Below are 18,332 nucleotides of genomic sequence, written 5' to 3' on the forward strand. Positions count from 1 at the left end.
CAGGAGGGACGGGACAGAGAGGAGGGACAGGACAGACAGACGGGAGGGACGGGACAGACAGACAGGAGGGACAGGACAGACTTTTCATATTGAATTGAAAGGTCCTAGATATTTAGTTTTCTTTAAGATATTAAATTGATACTGGACTCTTGATTTGTTCTGACTTGACTTGCTGTTCTACATTTAGACTTGAGACTTGACATTAATGACTTGGACTTGACTTGGACTTGTGCCTCAAGACTTGAGACTGCTTGGGACTCGAGCGAAAGCTGACTCGGTCACACCTCTGCTGTGCTCTGGTCTCCCTGCAGAAAGGCTGTGGCTACCACCTGGACCTGCTGGTGGTGGCGGTGATGCTGGGCGTGTGTTCGGTGATGGGTCTGCCGTGGTTCGTGGCGGCGACCGTTCTGTCCATCTCCCACGTCAACAGCCTGAAGCTGGAGTCGGAGTGCGCCGCGCCCGGCGAGCAGCCCAAGTTCCTGGGCATCCGGGAGCAGAGAGTCACCGGATTCATGATCTTCGTCCTGATGGGCTGCTCCGTCTTCATGACCTCCGCCCTGAAGGTGACAGAGCGCCCGCAACTGACGAATCACATGTCTGAGCCCCATTTGAACTCAGTGGTTCTCAACATGTGGTTCAGGGGCCACCGAGGGTCCTTGAGGGGGGTCCAGGGGGTCCCCAGCAAACTGATGAATTGTTAAACTTCACCATTATTTAATTTACAAGAAGTTAACACAGTTAGAGAATGTAGAAGAATGATGTTCTGATCATAGTTTCTCTGTTATCTCTCTACAATACAGACAGTCATGGAGTTCTGGACTAAATCATATCTGACAATAAAAATATTCTCAGATTTGGGTCAGAGAGACAAAATCTCATCAAATGGGGGTCTGTGGCTCTAATGTGGACTAATTAGAGTCCTTGGTATGAAAAAGGTTGAGAATCACTGCAGTAACAGGTGACAGGTCGCAGGTTTGATTCCTGTGGCAGCTCATGTTTTTATTTATTTTTTTATTTAGACTTTATTTTACCAGGAAGTCGCACTGAGATTCAAAATCTCTTTTCCAAGGGAGAACTGGTCAGAGCAGGTGTTACGCAATAAAACATACAATACAGTAGAAAATACAAAACTAGTAAAATATGTTCAATAAAAAATGATCACAGGGAGGGAAATAAAGGGAAATAAAATGGATTGTTATAGGAACCGGGGTGGAAAATAATGAAACACCTTCATCCTTGAGCGAGACTTTGACCCTACCTGTCCCCCTGACCTCTGACCCCTGACCTCTGACCCCTCTGGTGAAATGTGTAAATCAAAGGAAGATGGCAAGAAATTAATTCATAATGAATCTGTGTATAATATAGAAGATGAAGTGCTAGAAACGAGTGGTTCAAATAGAGTTTAATTGATTAGTGAAGAGGTTAAAGAACCAATTGGGGAAAAAAGCTGCTGAGAAATAAAGTTTATCATGTTTTTCTCTGTTAATTTTGTGTCTTGAACTTCTGCTTTGCCTCTCAGATATAAAATGTGTATATTTCAGTGTAATGAGTCATAATGTTTCCTCCTGTCTGTCAGTTCATTCCCATGCCTGTTCTGTATGGAGTGTTTCTCTACATGGGAGTCTCCTCGCTCAAAGGCATCCAGGTGAGTCTAACAGGGTGTGTGTGTGTGTGGATATATTCAAAGTCATAGCGCCCCCATCAGGCCAAGCAGTGTAATATTTTAAACTCCTGACCTGCCAAAATGCGTCGTCCTTCCAAGTTTTGTTAAAATCAGATGAATTGGTGTTTGAGATGTTTGAGTTAAAAATTTGGACCTTTAATTTTTTTGCCCCCTTTAGACCAATCAGTGTAATTTGTAAGGACAGCTGGATTTATGTAGCAAGTTTAATGTTAATTGCTAAATTGTGAAGCAATTAAGTTATAAAATCAGAGCGGTGCAGCAGCTGTGGCTGTGGTTTAATTATAGCGCCCCCCTCAGGTCAGTCATAGTAACAGTGTGTGTCTCTGTCCTGCAGCTGTTTGACCGGATCAAACTGTTCGGCATGCCGGCCAAACACCAGCCGGACCTGATCTACCTGCGCTACGTCCCGCTGTGGAAGGTCCACGTCTTCACCGTGATCCAGCTGTCCTGCCTCATCCTGCTGTGGGTCATCAAGGCCTCCGCCGCCGCCGTCGTCTTCCCCATGATGGTAAACGACTGCAGCGTGACATCAACACTGTCAGGAGGCGCTGAGGAGAAACTGTCTGATCCTCCGTCCCGTCTGATCCTCCGTCCCGTCTGATCCTCCGTCCCGTCTGATCCTCTGTCCGGTCTCGTCCTCTGTCCCATCTGATGCTCCGTCCCGTCTGATCCGCTGTCCCGTCTCGTCCTCTGTCCCATCTGATCCTCTGTCCCGTCTGATCCTCTGTCCCGTCTGATCCTCTGTCCCGTCTCGTCCTCTGTCCCGTCTCGTCCTCTGTCCCGTCTGATGCTCCGTCCCGTCTGATCCTCTGTCCCGTCTCGTCCTCTGTCCCGTCTGATGCTCCGTCCCATCTGATCCTCTGTCCCGTCTGATGCTCCGTCCCATCTGATCCTCTGTCCCGTCTGTCTCATCCTCCGCTGCAGGTTCTGGCTCTGGTGTTCATCCGGAAACTTCTGGATTTCTTCTTCACTAATAGAGAGCTGAGCTGGCTGGACGACCTGATGCCAGAGAGCAAGAAGAAGAAGGAGGACGACAAGAAGAAGAAGGAGAAGGAGGTAAACTCCAGCCTTAGAATTAGGTTTGGGTTAGAGGATAAGGGATGAATGTAGTCGGTGGAGGCCTTCACATGTATAGTCATACGTGTGTGTGTGTGTGTGTGTGTGTGTGTGTTCCCAGGAGGCTCGGCGGATGCTGGAGGAGGCAGAGGACGATCCGCCGTACGACGGAGGAAACATCATCCAGATCCCCGTGAAAAACCTGCGAGGGTGAGCCGAGCCGGGCCGGGCCGGGCCGAGCCGAGCCGAGCCGAGCCGCCCTGCTGCACGGCTCCAGGCTGATTAGAGTTTTTGCTCATTTTTTAAATTTTCCATTCCTTTAATGTTAACAACTAAGACGAAGGAAAAAATCAAATATCTCCTAACGTGATGAAAGCTGGAAAACGTCTACAGTGATGGAAAACAGGAAGGGGATGAAGGAAATGAGCAGAAACTCCAATCAGACTGAACTGTCCTTTTAATATCAGATGAAACTGCATTGATCCCTGTGGGGAACAGTAAATATGTGTGTGTCCTGCAGTGCCGACCCCTCGGTGGTGAACATCTCCGATGAAATGGCCAAAAGCGGCATTTGGAAATCCGTTTCCAGCAAAGCTCTGAAGCCCAGCGCCAGGTAACTTCCACACCTTCCAGACCTTTCTAAACATTTCCACACCTCGATCTCCAAACTTCTCACAACCTGGAAATTATCAGAGTCTTCTTCACTCTGACACTCTTCTTCATCTGCCTTTTTCGTGGATGAATTATGATATTGTTAATAGAGATGATGATGATGATGATGATGATGATGAAGATGTCTTTGTGTCTTGCAGTCAGGAGAAAGTGTCGAGTGTCCAGATTAACGTGGAGGAAGTGGAGGCACAGAGGTTCGTGGACGCTGAGACTTCCTTATGATCCCCCCCACCCCCCACCCCCCCTCTCCAGCCCCCGGGGGGCGCTGCTGTTACCAAGGCAACGCCGCCACCTTCTGTCTTCTCTACACTGAGGTGAAAGGTCGGGGGAGGACCAATCAGGTTTCACCTCACCGTGCGTCTATCGGAGGAAGGTGAACGTTTTAATTTCTCATCGTTTTATGGTGAAACACGGAGACTCTGCCGCTCGGAGCCAAGATGGCCGCCGTCCCGGAAACGGGCTCCTCAGGTTTCCTCAGTGGGTTTCGCACAGCGCTCTGATTGGCCGCTGAAGCCGGGCGGTTTCCTGACCGAGCAGAGGCTTCGGTCTGATTCCAGACTGAAGTTCAGAAAAGAAAAACACCTGAAGTTTTTTTTTACTCGTTTCTTTAATTTTTGTTTTTCTGCTTTCAAGAAGCAGAAGAGGCTGTTTCACTCTGAAAGGTCCAAACACATCGCAGGTGTTTTTACTGAATCCATCATGCTGATTTAGGCTGAATGTGTGTTTGTATGTGTGTGTGTGTGTGTGTGTGTTGTACCTCACCTTGTTGCCTGCAGTGGCCAGCTGATGATGTCAAAGCCGCTGCCACTGTACTTATTTTTGCAATATGAATAAAGTGTGTGTGGTGATCAGAGTGTCCTCGCTGGTGAAAGCTGAGCTGCAGCTCAACGAGCCTCGCAGCTTCTGTCAGCAGTTCAAAGTTTTACTGGAAAAGTATGGAGAGTAGTTAGTGCCAAAATCGTGCCAGAGAGTGTATTTGAATTCAAGTAGGTCTATCTGCAGCCTGCAGACTCGCTACAAGACACGCCCCCACCGACCAGTCAGTACAAGACACGCCCCCACCGTCTAGTCAGTACAAGACACGCCCCCACCGACTAGTCAGTACAAGACACGCCCCCACCGACTAGTCAGTACAAGACACGCCCCCACCGACTAGTCAGTACAAGACACGCCCCCACCGACTAGTCAGTACAAGACACGCCCCCTCATCACGACAGCTTTTCGGCGGGTATTTCAAACTCGTGGCAGAGGAGATCGATAGAAGCTAATTGGCTATCAAAAGACCGCTGCTTCTATGCTATTTGGTTAGCAACTTAACGTCGTTTTCATAGGAAATTATATGTTTTTTGCCTTCTGCAAAGTAAAGCTGCGTGAAACTAGCCACAACAAGGAAACTCACTTCCGGTAGACTTTCTTAGCCTTCAAAATAAAAGTCTTGATGTTTTAACGAAATGGTATTTCTCTTGTTGATAATAAATAAAAACATGTTAATCACAGAACCCCCTCCAAGAAACTGTGACAGTGACAATGCAGATGCTGTTGATGTTGATGTTAACTGCATTCATTCACACAGAAAGAGGAAAAAAAGTAAGAAAACTATATTTGGTGCCTTCTTGAAATGGGCGTGAAATTAAATCTACAGGAGAGGAATAAGAAAATGTATAGAAGAAACCTATCGTCATTGTAAGTGTGGGGGCTGTATATTCTTACTTCTTGTATCAAGAGCTCTATCAGTGAATTAAGTATACAATTAGACTACTTCAATCACAGTTTTTGGTGGTGGGGTTATTCTTTAGTTATTTAGGATTCGCCCAGTTGTAAACCAAGAGTTTTTAAACTTAAGACATTTTTTTTTTTTTTTTGCTTTACATTGTTATTTCAAAATGTATTTGACATTTTCAATTCCAAGTTCTATGCAAAGTACTCTGTTATATCAAAGTGACAAGGAAATTATATTTTTAATAAAACTCTGCATGCCCCCTACCTTTCTATTTGTTATGCCACCTCAGCATTAATTGATTCATGGACATTAAATGGGGATTTAAGGACGTCGTCCTCTTAAACATTTTGCTACATTATTAATTATTAGTTACAGAGATTTCACGATTCACAACTGTGTTTTTAGTGCCAGCCTCTAATGGGCTTTTATTTTGAAAAGGAAATGCGCATTGGTGACAAAACAGGTTTTGGCCAGTGTCGCGGAACTGCAGAGTTCCACTGTCCGACCCATTTCGGCCACCGTATTCTCAGGGGGCGTGTCTTGTACTGACGTAGCCGGTGGGGGCGTGGCTTGTAGCGAGTCTGCAGGCTGCAGATAGACCCTTCTCTTTGAATTGAATAAATCTGAATTTGTCATGCTCTTACTGACCCGTTGAATTAAAGGTCCCACATCATGTAAAGCAGGACTCCCTCTCCTCTGTGATGATAAAGGAGTTGGATGTGTATCTAAACATGGTGAAAGTATCAAAACTAAATCCACACAATCCATATTAGAAAAGCGAGCCTCTAAACGAGCCGCTTGGACTTCCGTAACTTTGTGGCGTCACAAAGGTTCGCTCATTATCATTTCTGTAAGAAATAATAGACTAACAAAGTGTTTTATTCAAAGCGGTCGAGCGGTCGTCATCGTTTATTACCGGAGAGTTTTCCCTACCTGTAGCCGCCGGGCCGCGGCGTCTCACGTTTCGCTCTCGAAATGGTTAGCCAATCGGAACAGAGGGGTCGTGAATATTAATGAGCCTTAAAGACACGGAGACAGAAACGGCCTGTTCTTGGTAAGGCTCAGAGAGATGCTGGAAAATGAACGTGGAGAAATGGATTGAGAGTGTTTTTGGTTCATGACACCACACACACAGCTTTGAATGGACAGAAAGACACAAAATAAAACTGCAGAGTGGAGAATATGGAACTTTAAATAATATATATGTTTTGAACGTTTTTTTGGAGAGTGAACTGGTACTGCTACTAATTCTCACTAGCTAGTTGAAGGTTTTGTCGTTTCACTAGCTAACCAGCTAGCTAAAACTGAAATTCAATAATAATCACTTTCAATTTCAAGCCATTACATTCAATTTCAAATTGTGCCTTACAAAGAATTTTTATTTCATTTATTAAAAAAACAAATCATTTTTTCAATGTAACTGTTTAATATGAGCTTGACAAATTCAAATCCAGTCTTTTGGCACTGATCTCTCTCCATAGCATGAAGCTTGTGACTCTTAAGTGTCTGTAAAGCAAAGTGAGAAGTCTCCAGGTGTCTTCAGGGTTAAATAGTGAAAGTTGCACAGAAAGCTGAAAATTTGCCTTAATTGCTGATTGGCATTAAATCCCTCAGTCGACCAAACTCACCTGACAGTCAGTCAGCAGCTGCAGTCGGATAATAATCGTCTTACATGCTGATTATTATGATCCAGCATCACCTAATCACATTTTCCCATTAAGCCACATCAATACTGTGAACAAGTGAACTTCATATATCAGCAAAGAATAATGTAGCTCTGTACCACACTTCTGTTCCTCTACATGTCAGCTGTTCAGCGACAGCAGCGACTGAATCTGTTGTCAGGACTCTCGGGGCCTAAAAGTCGCAGGAATGAGCTTTATTAGATGTTTTCACTACTTTTAAATAAATTCCTTTTAGATTTGGTTCCTGAGTCATGAATTTTAAAATGTGATTTTATGTGAAAATTTTATAGCGTTTGATTGTTTTTAGCGCGAGAAAGCCTTAGTTCTGCTCCAGGTTCCACCAAGCTGTGAGAAATATGAAGCTCCCTTATCATTTCAAATTAAATATCCTGAAGACGAATCAGTGAGAGCGATGTTTCTATTCCTCCACAGGACAGTAAAGAGCTTTTTCACCGTATGAGTTTGTGCATCACAACCTGTTCTGTCTCTGTTCTCACTCTACTGCAGTATTTACATCAAGTCCTTTGGCAGTGAGAAGGATTTATACTGATTTTAGTCTGCAGCGCTGTGGAGAAACTGCAGCCTGGCAGACCAACACTCTGAGACTGAACGGTTCTTTGGAGGATCGCAGGAACACAACTGATCTGTGGAGAAGGAGAAATGTGAAAACTGAAATAATGGCATCCAAATTAACGCCTAATTAACGCCAAATGGCCTGTTAAAGCCAGAGATCCACACACAACCCAGCAGACCTGAAAGCTGAAAACACAGAGGTTTGTTTGTTTCTGCGTTCAGCTGTCGGTCGAGCGGCCGGGGGAGAAAACAAACGTCCCTTTTCCTCGGCTTCTGTGGAGGCCGGAGACATTTTAACGACTGATCTCAATCTGTCACACCTGGACTGTTTCACTGAGGATGCTGGAGGGCTGCATGAAGCCAAACCTGTTCTGTTTTGTTTTTGTATGTAAATGAAATGTTTAATGAAAGCAATAAAGGTTACTACTGTTGTGCGACTGTCAGCGTGTCGATGTGTTGAGTTCACACACAGCAGAGAGGCTGAAAACTCACTGAACTTCACACAAATTTCATTATTTTATTTTACAAAATAAACAGTCATGTACAATAATAATATTTGTAGTGATGAAAAAAAACCTTTTGACTAATTTATTTCAGAAATCTGCATATAACTGTGAACTAGAAACAGAAATTCATAACATTGATAAATTTCATGAGAAGACATTCTTGTCTCGAGAAAATCAGTTAAAAATCCTAATACTAATCAGTCTGAGTATCAAAAATGGCATGTCATAATTTAGCATCATGTGTATAAATAACACCAAAGATGTCTAAACCAGAGAAGAGATTTTAAAGTCTTTACATCTTTTTTTATTCAGAGTTCAGGTTCAAACACAGTGATCAGTAAAGTCACTGCCCAACAGCCTCATTTCAACTCTGTCTCAGCTGTGAGTCCGGTCAGGGACGACAGACACTTTCCAGCAGAACAAGTCTCTGTTGTCCGGTGAAAACCTTCCATCTCCAACATGCCAACTTTTCAGGAACAAAGAAAAACAGTCTTGTTCGGTCCTCAGCTGATCCTGGACCTGCTGCCGCTACAGGACTGATAAACTGTAGAAAACCACCGATACCAACAGACTGAGAGAAACCCGACTTCCTGCTGTCACTCCTGAGAGAGAGAGAGAGAGAGAGAGTCAGAGACAGACAGAGAGAGAGAGACAGTTACTGGCTTCATTCATTAAGTACACTAAAACAAAGACAGTATATATCTTACACTGCAGTTTCATTTGGTAAAGTAATACTACTACTGCTACTGCTGCTGCTGCTACTATTACTACTGATACTACTGCGGCTACTACTAGTGCTACTATAACTACTAATAGTGCTGCTACTAGTACTACTGCTGCTACTACTGCTACTATCACTACTATTACTACTACAATTACTGCTATTACTATTACTGCTACTATTACTACTATTACTACTACTACTACTACTGCTATTACGACTTTTACTACTACTACTTTTATGACTACTACTTCTGCTGCTGCTGCTACTACTATTACTATCATTACTACTAGTAGTATTAGTACTATACTATTACTACTACTACTACTGCTACTAATACTATTACTATCACTGATACTATTACTGCTGCTATGCACTCATGAAACTGTAGGCTGCTTTGGATAAAATGGCTGTCAGAGTCAGGTAGTATCAGACAGTATTGTACTGTATGTCTGGTATATTGTGTTACCGCTGTGCAGCATGGCCTCAGTAACAGCCAGCGTCCCGTTGTGCGGCGCCGGCTCGACCTGCAGCAGTTTACACAGCAGGGGGTAGATGTGGATGCTGTCGAACGGCTCCGACAGGTAGTTCCTCTTGAAGTCGGGTCCGAAGGCTCTGAAGATGGTCTTCATGTCCATCTCTCCGTTATGGAAGCCGTGGTCGCCTTTGTTGACGTAGACGATGAATCTCTGTTGGGAAATCAGAAAAACAAAACGATCACAAACATTTAAGTTCAAATTCCAGGCAAATATCGGTCACTTCCTCTTCGTACCCATCACATCCTCCTCTCCTCTTCCTCTACTTGTACCTGATCATGCTTCTCTGTCAGACCTTTGACCTCCTTACTCTTGGCTGCATGTAATGTTGCTGATTTAGGAATTGAAGCTTATTCTTCTGTTGCAACTATTGGAAGTCTTTCTGAATAAGTGTGACAAATGACTAAAATGTATGTAGATGTAAATCTAAATTTCATCTAAGTTGGATAGATCAATCTAACCAAATTTCAGATAAGTGAATAAAGACAAACTTCCATCATAAATTTCTCTGGACAGGGTGGAGCTGACTGATCAGTTTCATCTCATTTCACCTCTTGGATTTGAGCCTTTAGGCTTCGTTCACACTGCAGCTGAAACTGTCCCAATTCTGATTCTTTCCCATTTCAGTTTTCCCAGAACATTAACATTTTTAATTTATTGGCAAGTACTAAACATTTATTCATATCCTGGTAATGATGTGTAGAAGGTTTGGTTGAAGCCAAACGACACCTACAGAATTGAGGTTGAATCCCAGATCTGCAACGATCAGGATGGGAGGCAGCCGGTCGGTTTTGGCCAGATGGAAACTCTCAGGAAGCTCGTCCTTCTTGTAAACCGTCAGATTCGGCGCGTTGGACAGCGCGTCGAAAACCTCCTGCTCCCTGCCTGGCCTCGGCGTCACGATGCCGAAACCGCCGTAGTCGAGGATCTCGAAGCTGGTGAGCTTCAGTAGGTTCAGGTACTTGCTCAGAATGATCTCGTCCACCAGCGGACGCTTCTTCACGGTGGTCATGCCGTGGTCGGAGGTGATGACGACGTTCAGACTGTCGGTCAGACCGTGACGGGCGATGGCCTCCCTCAGGTAGCCGATGGTGCGGTCGATCTGCTGGATGATCTCCTTCCTCTTGGGATGGTCCGGTCCTTTATTGTGGCCCACTTTGTCCGGTTCTCCGTAGTACAGCGTCACCAGGTGGAACTCTTCCTGGGAGAACCAGTTCATCACCGTGTCGATGTTCTGCCTCCACTCCGTCTCGTTGTCGTCCGGATGGCCTGTCTTCTCCACCAGCGCTCTGTTGACCGCCTGGCCGCTGTAGTTCGCCGCCCCGCCCGGGTAAAAGAACGAAGCTGTTTTCAGACCCTGGAAGACAAATACAAGAAACCTCAGAATCACAGTCAGCTTGGCCACAAAGTTCAACAGATCAATTTGGTTTGCTGCTCTGGGGGGGGGGGTCCAGCTCTACTCTTGCACACCTGATCCAGTTAAGGTCTTAATGCTGATTGGTTAAGCAGTAGAGACAGTTCTGACAGTTCTAACAGAGCCTCCGACATGCACTGAGAGTTTGGCTCAGAAGTACAAAAGTACGGCTTTTGTTGCAGCGGTTTGACAAGGACATAACACGGTAAAAATTTGTTTTGGGAGAACATCGGATTGTAGCGTCTATGGTAGCGTCCGTCTTCAAAGTTTGTCAGACATAGCAACAGTAACTAAGGGGGGCGAGTTAACAGAAATGTTGCAAATGGTCTATTAGATCAGGTGTGCAAGAGTAAAGATGGAACAAGAACTTGCAGGACAGGGGGTCCTTGAGGACTGGGTTGGGAATCACTGCTCTATAGAGGGTGACATCACTTCGCACCAAAGATCAGCCAGTAGCAGGTAGCAATTTTAGTAGCACACTTTTAACCATTAGATGGCAGCAAACTCCCAAAGTGGTCTAGGGTTTATTGCTCTTTTATGGGAAACCAAACACAGCTACTTTTCAGATCATACTGACATCTACTGGTTAAAAGCATGTAATCTGCTATTGGCTGATCTTGATTGCCTGTGATGTAGGTTACCTGTTTTGTCATGGTTTTTCATGGATCAGCCAATAGCAGATTGGTAATTTGAAGAAAACAGAAAGAAACAAACAGGAAACAGGAACGAGCTACTGATGTCTTGCTGTGGCTCTCCAGTCCAGTCCTAACACACCAATGGACGCTCCAAAAATCTGCTGGTCTTTGGTGCCAGGTGATGTCACCACCTGTTGTACTCTTTAGAAGGTGACATCACCTGGCACCAAAGACCAGCCAATAGCAGATGGCCAGTTCAGTACCCTACTTTTCACCATTAGGTGTCAGGCTTCACCAAAGATTTGGGTTTGGTTTAGTTGCTCTTTAACTTGATTAGAGCAGTTTATTCCTCTGCAAGGGTCAAAACCTGCTATATCTACATGACAAGTTGTAGAATCATCCAAACCATTTTGCAACTAAAACACATGCGCTCGTGTCTTTAATCTTGCATCTGAAAATCAGTCAATCAAGTCTTTAGATAATGGGATGTGAAGACAAACTGTCTGAAGGGATCGATCATCCTGATCGGTGCCTGACCTGGTTCTGTGCTGTGATCCAGAGCGGCAGCGCTCCGTTGTCCCACCACTCTGACTTCTTCAGAGCAAGTTTGTGAGGAATTTTAAGATTCGTTGTGGTGTTAAACATCATGTTGTGGACGACGCCGTGGTCCTCGATCCATCGGCCTGACGGACAGAAGACAACTCATCAGTTTCAATTCAAAATGAACAAAGTGCTCTTACAAAACGATGGACGGCTCAAAATTAAAAGAAATTGTAATATTTTAGATAGGAGGTAACTTCAGTCCTTGGTTGTCAAGATAACACTTTTACTGACTAGTGATGATTTTAAGCCCTGTGCTCTATGGATGGCAGTCGGTCGGTCGCTCTGTTCACCGCTTCATGGTCTCATGGCCCGCAGGAAGTTTGACTGCAGACTCTCAAGTGGGAGACCTGAGTTTGATTCCCGGCAGAGACGCTTTCATAAAATTCAATGTCGCGGGGCTGTTAGACTCTAGTCTTGTTTTTAGTATGATTTCGGGTTTTTTCTTTTTTTCAAAAATGGGTCTGTTTTGTTTTGGAAATGAACTCATAACTCAAATTAACCAACCCAGGTTTCTGTATGGAAAGTTTTGGCCTTGTCTTTGCCTTTTGTTACCCATTATTCATATAGGTTTCAATGAGATTTGCATCTGTTTTTAAAGAGTAACTAAACCCCAAACCCATGATGTCACCACTTGTTGCACTCTACAGAAGGTGACATCACCTGGCACCAAAGATCAGCCAATAGCAGATGACAATTTCAGCAGCATGCTTTTTACAGTTAGATGTCAGGCTTTACACAGATTTGGGTTTGGGGTTTAGTTCCTCTTTAAAGTTGCTCTGTGTTTCATTTCTAATCGTCACATTAATAGTGTTACCTTGGTCTAATGACTGTAAACCAATGAGTCCATGTTGGAGACGATTGTTCTCCTCTATTTCACACCAGTAGTATTGTCAGTTCTAGTGTTTCTCCATATTAAGACTACATTTCCCATAAGCCCTGTTGCTTCCTCCCCCCTGAAGAGTAGAGGCCGTTTATTAGTAATTATACTAATGTCTGAAAATGAATGTGCTGATGATTTATTGCTAGTAAAATGATACTCATAGTGCCTTTAAAAGTATGTATGTATGTATCACACAGCACACACACACACACCTCACACCTTAAGAAATCAGACGACAGCAGCAAACAGACTAAACATAAAGAATTAAAAGCAGCTGTGGTTCTCTGAGAGTTTATAAGCAAATCCTTCAACTAATTTAGATTTTAGTTCATGGCAGCAAGTGTTCACTGTGGTGAACTTTGTTATTTAGCTGATTCTCTTATCCAGAGAGACTCCTGAGCTCAACAGGAGAATAAACCTCAGTTCCTTGATCACCGATATTACAAGCAGGTGTGACCGATATTACAAGCAGGTGTGACGGTTAGAGGTCAGAGGTCACAGCACTCTGATAATGAGTGCAAGGAAAATAAAAATAAGTACTAATAAAAGTGATAAAAGCCATTTTTGCTGTCCGATTTTCATTTGAGGTACTTCTCGTCTAGAAAGTTATTAAAATGATTGTACTAATTTTGATTTTGCATTATAAAGTACTTTAGTTAATTTTAGACTTCTGTTACAGGCTTCATGTAGTCTGTAAATCTCAATGTGACTTCCCTGGTTAAATAACGGAAGAAAAAATTAAAAACCAATATGACCAAGATCCTCATGATGATCTGCCTTACCGGTGATGGTGGTGAAGTGGGAGGGGGAGGTCATGGTGATCATGGGGGGGGTGATGTACTTGGCCTTCACTCCGTCCCGGGACAGCCGGTCCAGGTTGGGGGTGTAGACGTCCTGGTCGTAGTCCCACCTGAAGCCGTCGAAGGAGATCAGCAGCAGCCGGTTGGGATTCTTCGCTTTGCTCAGCGGCTTCGCGGCAACGCAGAGCGCCGCCGCGAGGACGCACAGGAACACATCCAGCCTCATGATCAGGTTCAGGTCCCGGGTCTTCAGACCGGCTCTGATTCAGCTCCGCTCCGGCTCTGCTTCAGCTCTTCTTCTACTCTGTTTCAGCTCTTCTTCAGCTCTTCTTCAGCTCTTCTTCAGCTCTGCTCCTGGACTCCTGCAGCTGACTGAGCGGTTTAATATGCAACTGTGGTTCTCAGACAGATATGGATCTGCTGAGCGTCTGTTCTCAAGGTTGAGGCCTTGGCTGTTATCAATACTTATCAGAGGACTTCAGGAATCACTTTCAGAAGATTAAACTCTGGACCCGGGATCAGGTCTGGCTTCTCCTGTTCAATATCTGAACAGTTTTGGTCCAAAATGAGAATCCAACCATTTGAAAAAAAGTGACACAAACTGAAACAAAATGACTGACAGCACATTAAAGCAATCTGAATCCCTTTCATTTTAACCTTGTAAATATCTCACAAAGATCTGGAAGTGATGTGAAAAAGATCTGTGGGTTTTCTGACAGTTTTTATGTAGGAATAACCAGCAGTGCCATTCCTTGGGAGCTGAAACCTGATGTGGAGGAAAAGGGCTGATGAAAAACACTGAGGGAAAATGTGAAGATCTGATCATTGAATATCAGATTGTCTGCACTTTTTAACCTGTTAACCACTTGTTAAACTTTTATCTGCCAAATGAGTCTATTGTTGTGGTTGGTATATACAGGGCCCCCCCTTCAGCTGTCACTAGCTCCATTAATGATCTGGCAGATATACTCTCTAGGTATGTCAATAATGAAGTAATTGTCATGGGTGATTTTAACATTGACTGGCTTTCTGACACCTCTGATTACTTTAAAGAAATCTGTTGCAGTCTTAATCTGTCACAACTGAACCTACTAGACCTAATCTAAAAAACCCTTTGAACTCAACGCTGATTGATTTAATCCTATCCAATAGGAGAAATAAAATTGTTTCTGCTGGTGTATTTGATCTTGGAGTCAGTGATCACTGTCCGGTGAGAGAGATCGCAATCCCAAATTATTGTTAAGCGTCACTTAAAATTTTTTAATGAACAAGCCTTTTTAAATTATCTCTATCATAGTGATATTCATCTTTAATCTGATATTCCGGACATTGAGCTTTGGACTATTTCATCAAGACCTTCCTTTCAGTCATAGACAAGCATGCACCCTTTAAAAAGCACAAAGTAAAAAATAGATCAAACCCCTGGTTTACAAATGATCTATCTGACTTGTTAATGGAAGGAAACAAAGCTTGGTCCCTTGTGAGAAACTCTGGAAGTGTTTCCTGTTGGAAAGCTTTCAAACAACTCAGAAACAGATGCACATTCATGGTGAGGAAAGCCACATCGGAGTATTTTCTGGATTTAATCAACTCCGGCAAATTTCTGGAAGGCTGTAAATTCCAATAAAAATAACTTCTCCTCAGTTCCTACTCAGGTCAAGGTTAATGACTGTTTATTGTCTGACCATAAAGAGATTAGTTTAGCTTTTAATAAACATTTTGTAGCAGCTGGTCACCTTTTTGAGGATGGGGGGTTAGATCCCTCTCCTACTGATGACAGTTTACTCTGTCGCTCTCTGTTTACCCTGATCCTGTTTCTTCAAATGTAGTCAAAGATGCTCTCCTTGCCATCGATCCCAGGAAGTGTACTGGAGAGGACAATTTGGATCCCTTTTTTCTTAAGCTCTCGGCGCAAATTATCTCAGAACAAATAACTCATATTTTCAACCTTTCTGTTTCCTCCAGCATAGTTCCCAGAGTTTGGAAAATGGCTCATGTAATTCCCCTACATAAGGGAGGTGACAAGAGTAATCTTAACAACTACAGACCAATATCTAAACTTCCTTGCCTGGCAAAGGTCCTTGAATTTTTAGTTAATGATCAATTGAAGGTATTTTTGTCCAGAGCTTCCATCTTGAGCCCATTTCAGTCTGGTTTGAGAGCGGGGCACAGTACTGTAACTGCTGCTACTATGGTTCTAAGTGACGTTGTGTCAGCTTTGGATAAAAAAAAAGCACTGTGCGGCACTTTTTGTTGACTTATCCAAAGCATTTGAGACCGTAGACCACTGTCTGCTCTTGCAGAGGCTGCGTAACATTGGATTTGATATCAATGCATGTGATTGGTTCAGGAACTACCAATCAGAGAGACAACAATCTGTTAAATTAGGAAGCACAAAAGGTGTTCCACAGTTTAATTTTAGGTCCAGTTCTTTTCAGTGTTTATATCAACAATATTGTTTCATCTTTGACAAACTGTCATGCCCGTCTGTCCGGGGTGACACAGAGCTGTACTGTGTCGCTGACACTGTGCATCTAGCAGTCGAGGACTTACAGCGCTCCTTTAATGTTCTGCAAGGTGCTCTTAAAGACCTAAGACTTGTACTGAATGTTGATAAAACAAAGTTCATGCTATTTTCAAGATCCAGAGCTATAGACTATGATGACCTTAATATTTCTACTTCAAATGGACTTATGATTGAGAGACTCACAGAATATAAATATCTTGGCATCATGGATTCAAATTGAAATAAATGAGCAGACTAGAGGAGGGGACTCGAGTCACATGACTTGGACTTGAGTCACAGTTTGAATTGCTTGAGACTTGACTTGCTGCATGAAGAGAAGACTTGAGACTTGACTTGACTTGGGTTCTGGTGACTTGGGACTTGACTCTGACTTGTACTTTGATGACTTGAAAAGGTTTCTAAAGTCTTGACTTGAGATCTTGTGTTTGTGTAAATGACTTAGATTGAAAGTGATGAGATTTGTTCCAGCGGACGACTGAATTTAAATTCTGTTTTCTGAATTTGTATGGAATGATTGAATTTATTGAAGTTGAAACTGATTATAGAAATCAAACTCATGATGCTCTTACCAAGTTTTTATCCTATTAAAACCATATTGCATTGAAAAGTCCTAGATATTTAGTTTTCTTTAAGATATTAAATTGATACTGGACTCTTGATTTGTTCTGACTTGACTTGCTGTTCTACATTTAGACTTGAGACTTGACATTAATGACGTGGACTTGACTTGGTAATATACATTTAGACTTGGGACTTGACTTGAGACTTGTGCCTCAAGACTTGAGACTGACTTGGGACTCGAGTGAAGCTGACTTGGTCACAGCTCTGTATCTTCATATTGAAGACGTCTCCAGACTGTTCCAGGATCTGCAGGCTGTGGATCAGTCTCAGTGTTGCAATAATGGAATAAGTGACTGTTAATTTTCATAACTGTGTGTAATATTGATAAGAGAACCTTTAATCACTTGATAGGTCGATCCATAAAGGATAACCTTGTACTCAGCACCTCTCTCTCTCTCTCTCTCTCTCTCACACCCACACACACACACACACACACACACAGAATCAGAATGTCTTAATTAGCTTAAGTATACCTGTGTTGCCAAAATACTCTCAAAACACTCTCTCTCTCTCTCTCTCTCTCTCTCTCTCTCTCTCTCTCTCACACACACACACACACACAGATAAGAGATAAGGCAGGTAAGGCATAATATGAGATATAAGATAAGGCATATGTGACTCTGGACTGGAGGTTTTAACCCCTCGCACCCTGATTTCCCCTTAACTTTCCCCTTAAGTAGCTTCAAAGTTATTAAAAAACAGTTTTTTTCCAGACTGTACAACAACATCTCATTAATATTCTGTATCTGCTCAAAAAACCTACAGGAAATAGAATGTGAATTGAATTTGACTTTCAGGAAGTTTCATTTTATTCTGTGAAATTCTGTGAAATTCCATGTTTGTTTGTTTTTTTCTTCCCACATATCTGAGATTACACATAGTGTTTTATATTATCAATACTGAATATCATAAAATGTTAAAGGTTCCTTTCAGCTGGTATTTGATGCAGAGCATGTAATGGTAATCCATACATTATGATTGAATGTGTTTGGTTTGTAGAACTGTCTTTTATTTGATTCATAATGTTTGATTTATAATGTTTGATTCATAATGTTTGATTCATAATGTTTGATTCATAATGTTTGATTTATAATGTTTGATTCATAATGTTTGATTTATAATGTAGAAGTGGAATTTTTCACTCAATCATTCAGTTCACATTCTGTTTCCTACAGCTGGGAGACTTTCACATTCACACTCACACTGCAGCAGCCAGTTGCATAAAGATATATCTAGTCAAACTTGCTATAGACACTTATTTACCTGTTCCTACTCCTTCTAGACTGTTGTATCTCTAATTGATTGTTTCTGTCTCTGAACTCTCTCTCTTCTTCAGGTTCTTCCCAAAAACCAAAGATTTTCCATCTTGTATAAAACAGCTTCAGTATTTAAATTTCCCCCAGTTAGGCCGACTCGTTGCCATGACACCAAAGTTTTTAACTCAAGATTAGCCAGAGGGGAGGGGCTAACTTCCCTACCTCAAAATAAATCAGTCATAACAGACAGTCTTAATTAGCCTAAACTAGTCCAACCTGAGAATCTAAGACCAGTCTAAGGTTTAGACTAGTCTAAGCAGCTGTATGCAACTGAACTGCAGTCTGGTCTGAACTGAACCGTTTCATCCCGCCTCCTCTAGAGGGCAGCGGTGACTGTTTTTTGTTGCTCTTGAACCGGAAACAGTTTTATTTCTTTGTGAAAC

The 18,332-nt window shown here is 42.8% G+C and overlaps 2 protein-coding genes across 2 annotated transcripts in view; one reads left to right on the plus strand and one right to left on the minus strand.

Moving 5' to 3' along the window:
• Window positions 1-4,392, plus strand: part of LOC139930339 (sodium bicarbonate cotransporter 3-like) — a 42,760-nt gene extending 38,368 nt beyond the window's left edge. The window contains 7 exon segments of the mRNA XM_078287326.1: window positions 312-563; window positions 1,577-1,645; window positions 2,019-2,192; window positions 2,609-2,740; window positions 2,862-2,950; window positions 3,261-3,353; window positions 3,553-4,392. Coding sequence (XP_078143452.1) covers window positions 312-563; window positions 1,577-1,645; window positions 2,019-2,192; window positions 2,609-2,740; window positions 2,862-2,950; window positions 3,261-3,353; window positions 3,553-3,634 — 891 coding nt within the window. The 3' untranslated portion in view covers window positions 3,635-4,392.
• Window positions 4,393-6,945: 2,553 nt separating this feature from the next.
• On the minus strand, window positions 6,946-13,711 carry LOC139930350 (ectonucleotide pyrophosphatase/phosphodiesterase family member 7). Its single transcript, XM_078287050.1, has 5 exons — window positions 13,468-13,711; window positions 11,740-11,885; window positions 9,887-10,510; window positions 9,087-9,306; window positions 6,946-6,989 (listed from the first exon to the last, which is right to left on the minus strand). The coding sequence occupies exons 1-5, from the start codon at window positions 13,709-13,711 to the stop codon at window positions 6,946-6,948; spliced, it is 1,278 nt and encodes a 425-aa protein (XP_078143176.1).
• Window positions 13,712-18,332: the final 4,621 nt, after the last annotated feature.

This window comes from Centroberyx gerrardi, chromosome 12, assembly GCF_048128805.1.
Source record: "Centroberyx gerrardi isolate f3 chromosome 12, fCenGer3.hap1.cur.20231027, whole genome shotgun sequence".
Lineage (NCBI taxonomy): Eukaryota > Metazoa > Chordata > Actinopteri > Beryciformes > Berycidae > Centroberyx > Centroberyx gerrardi.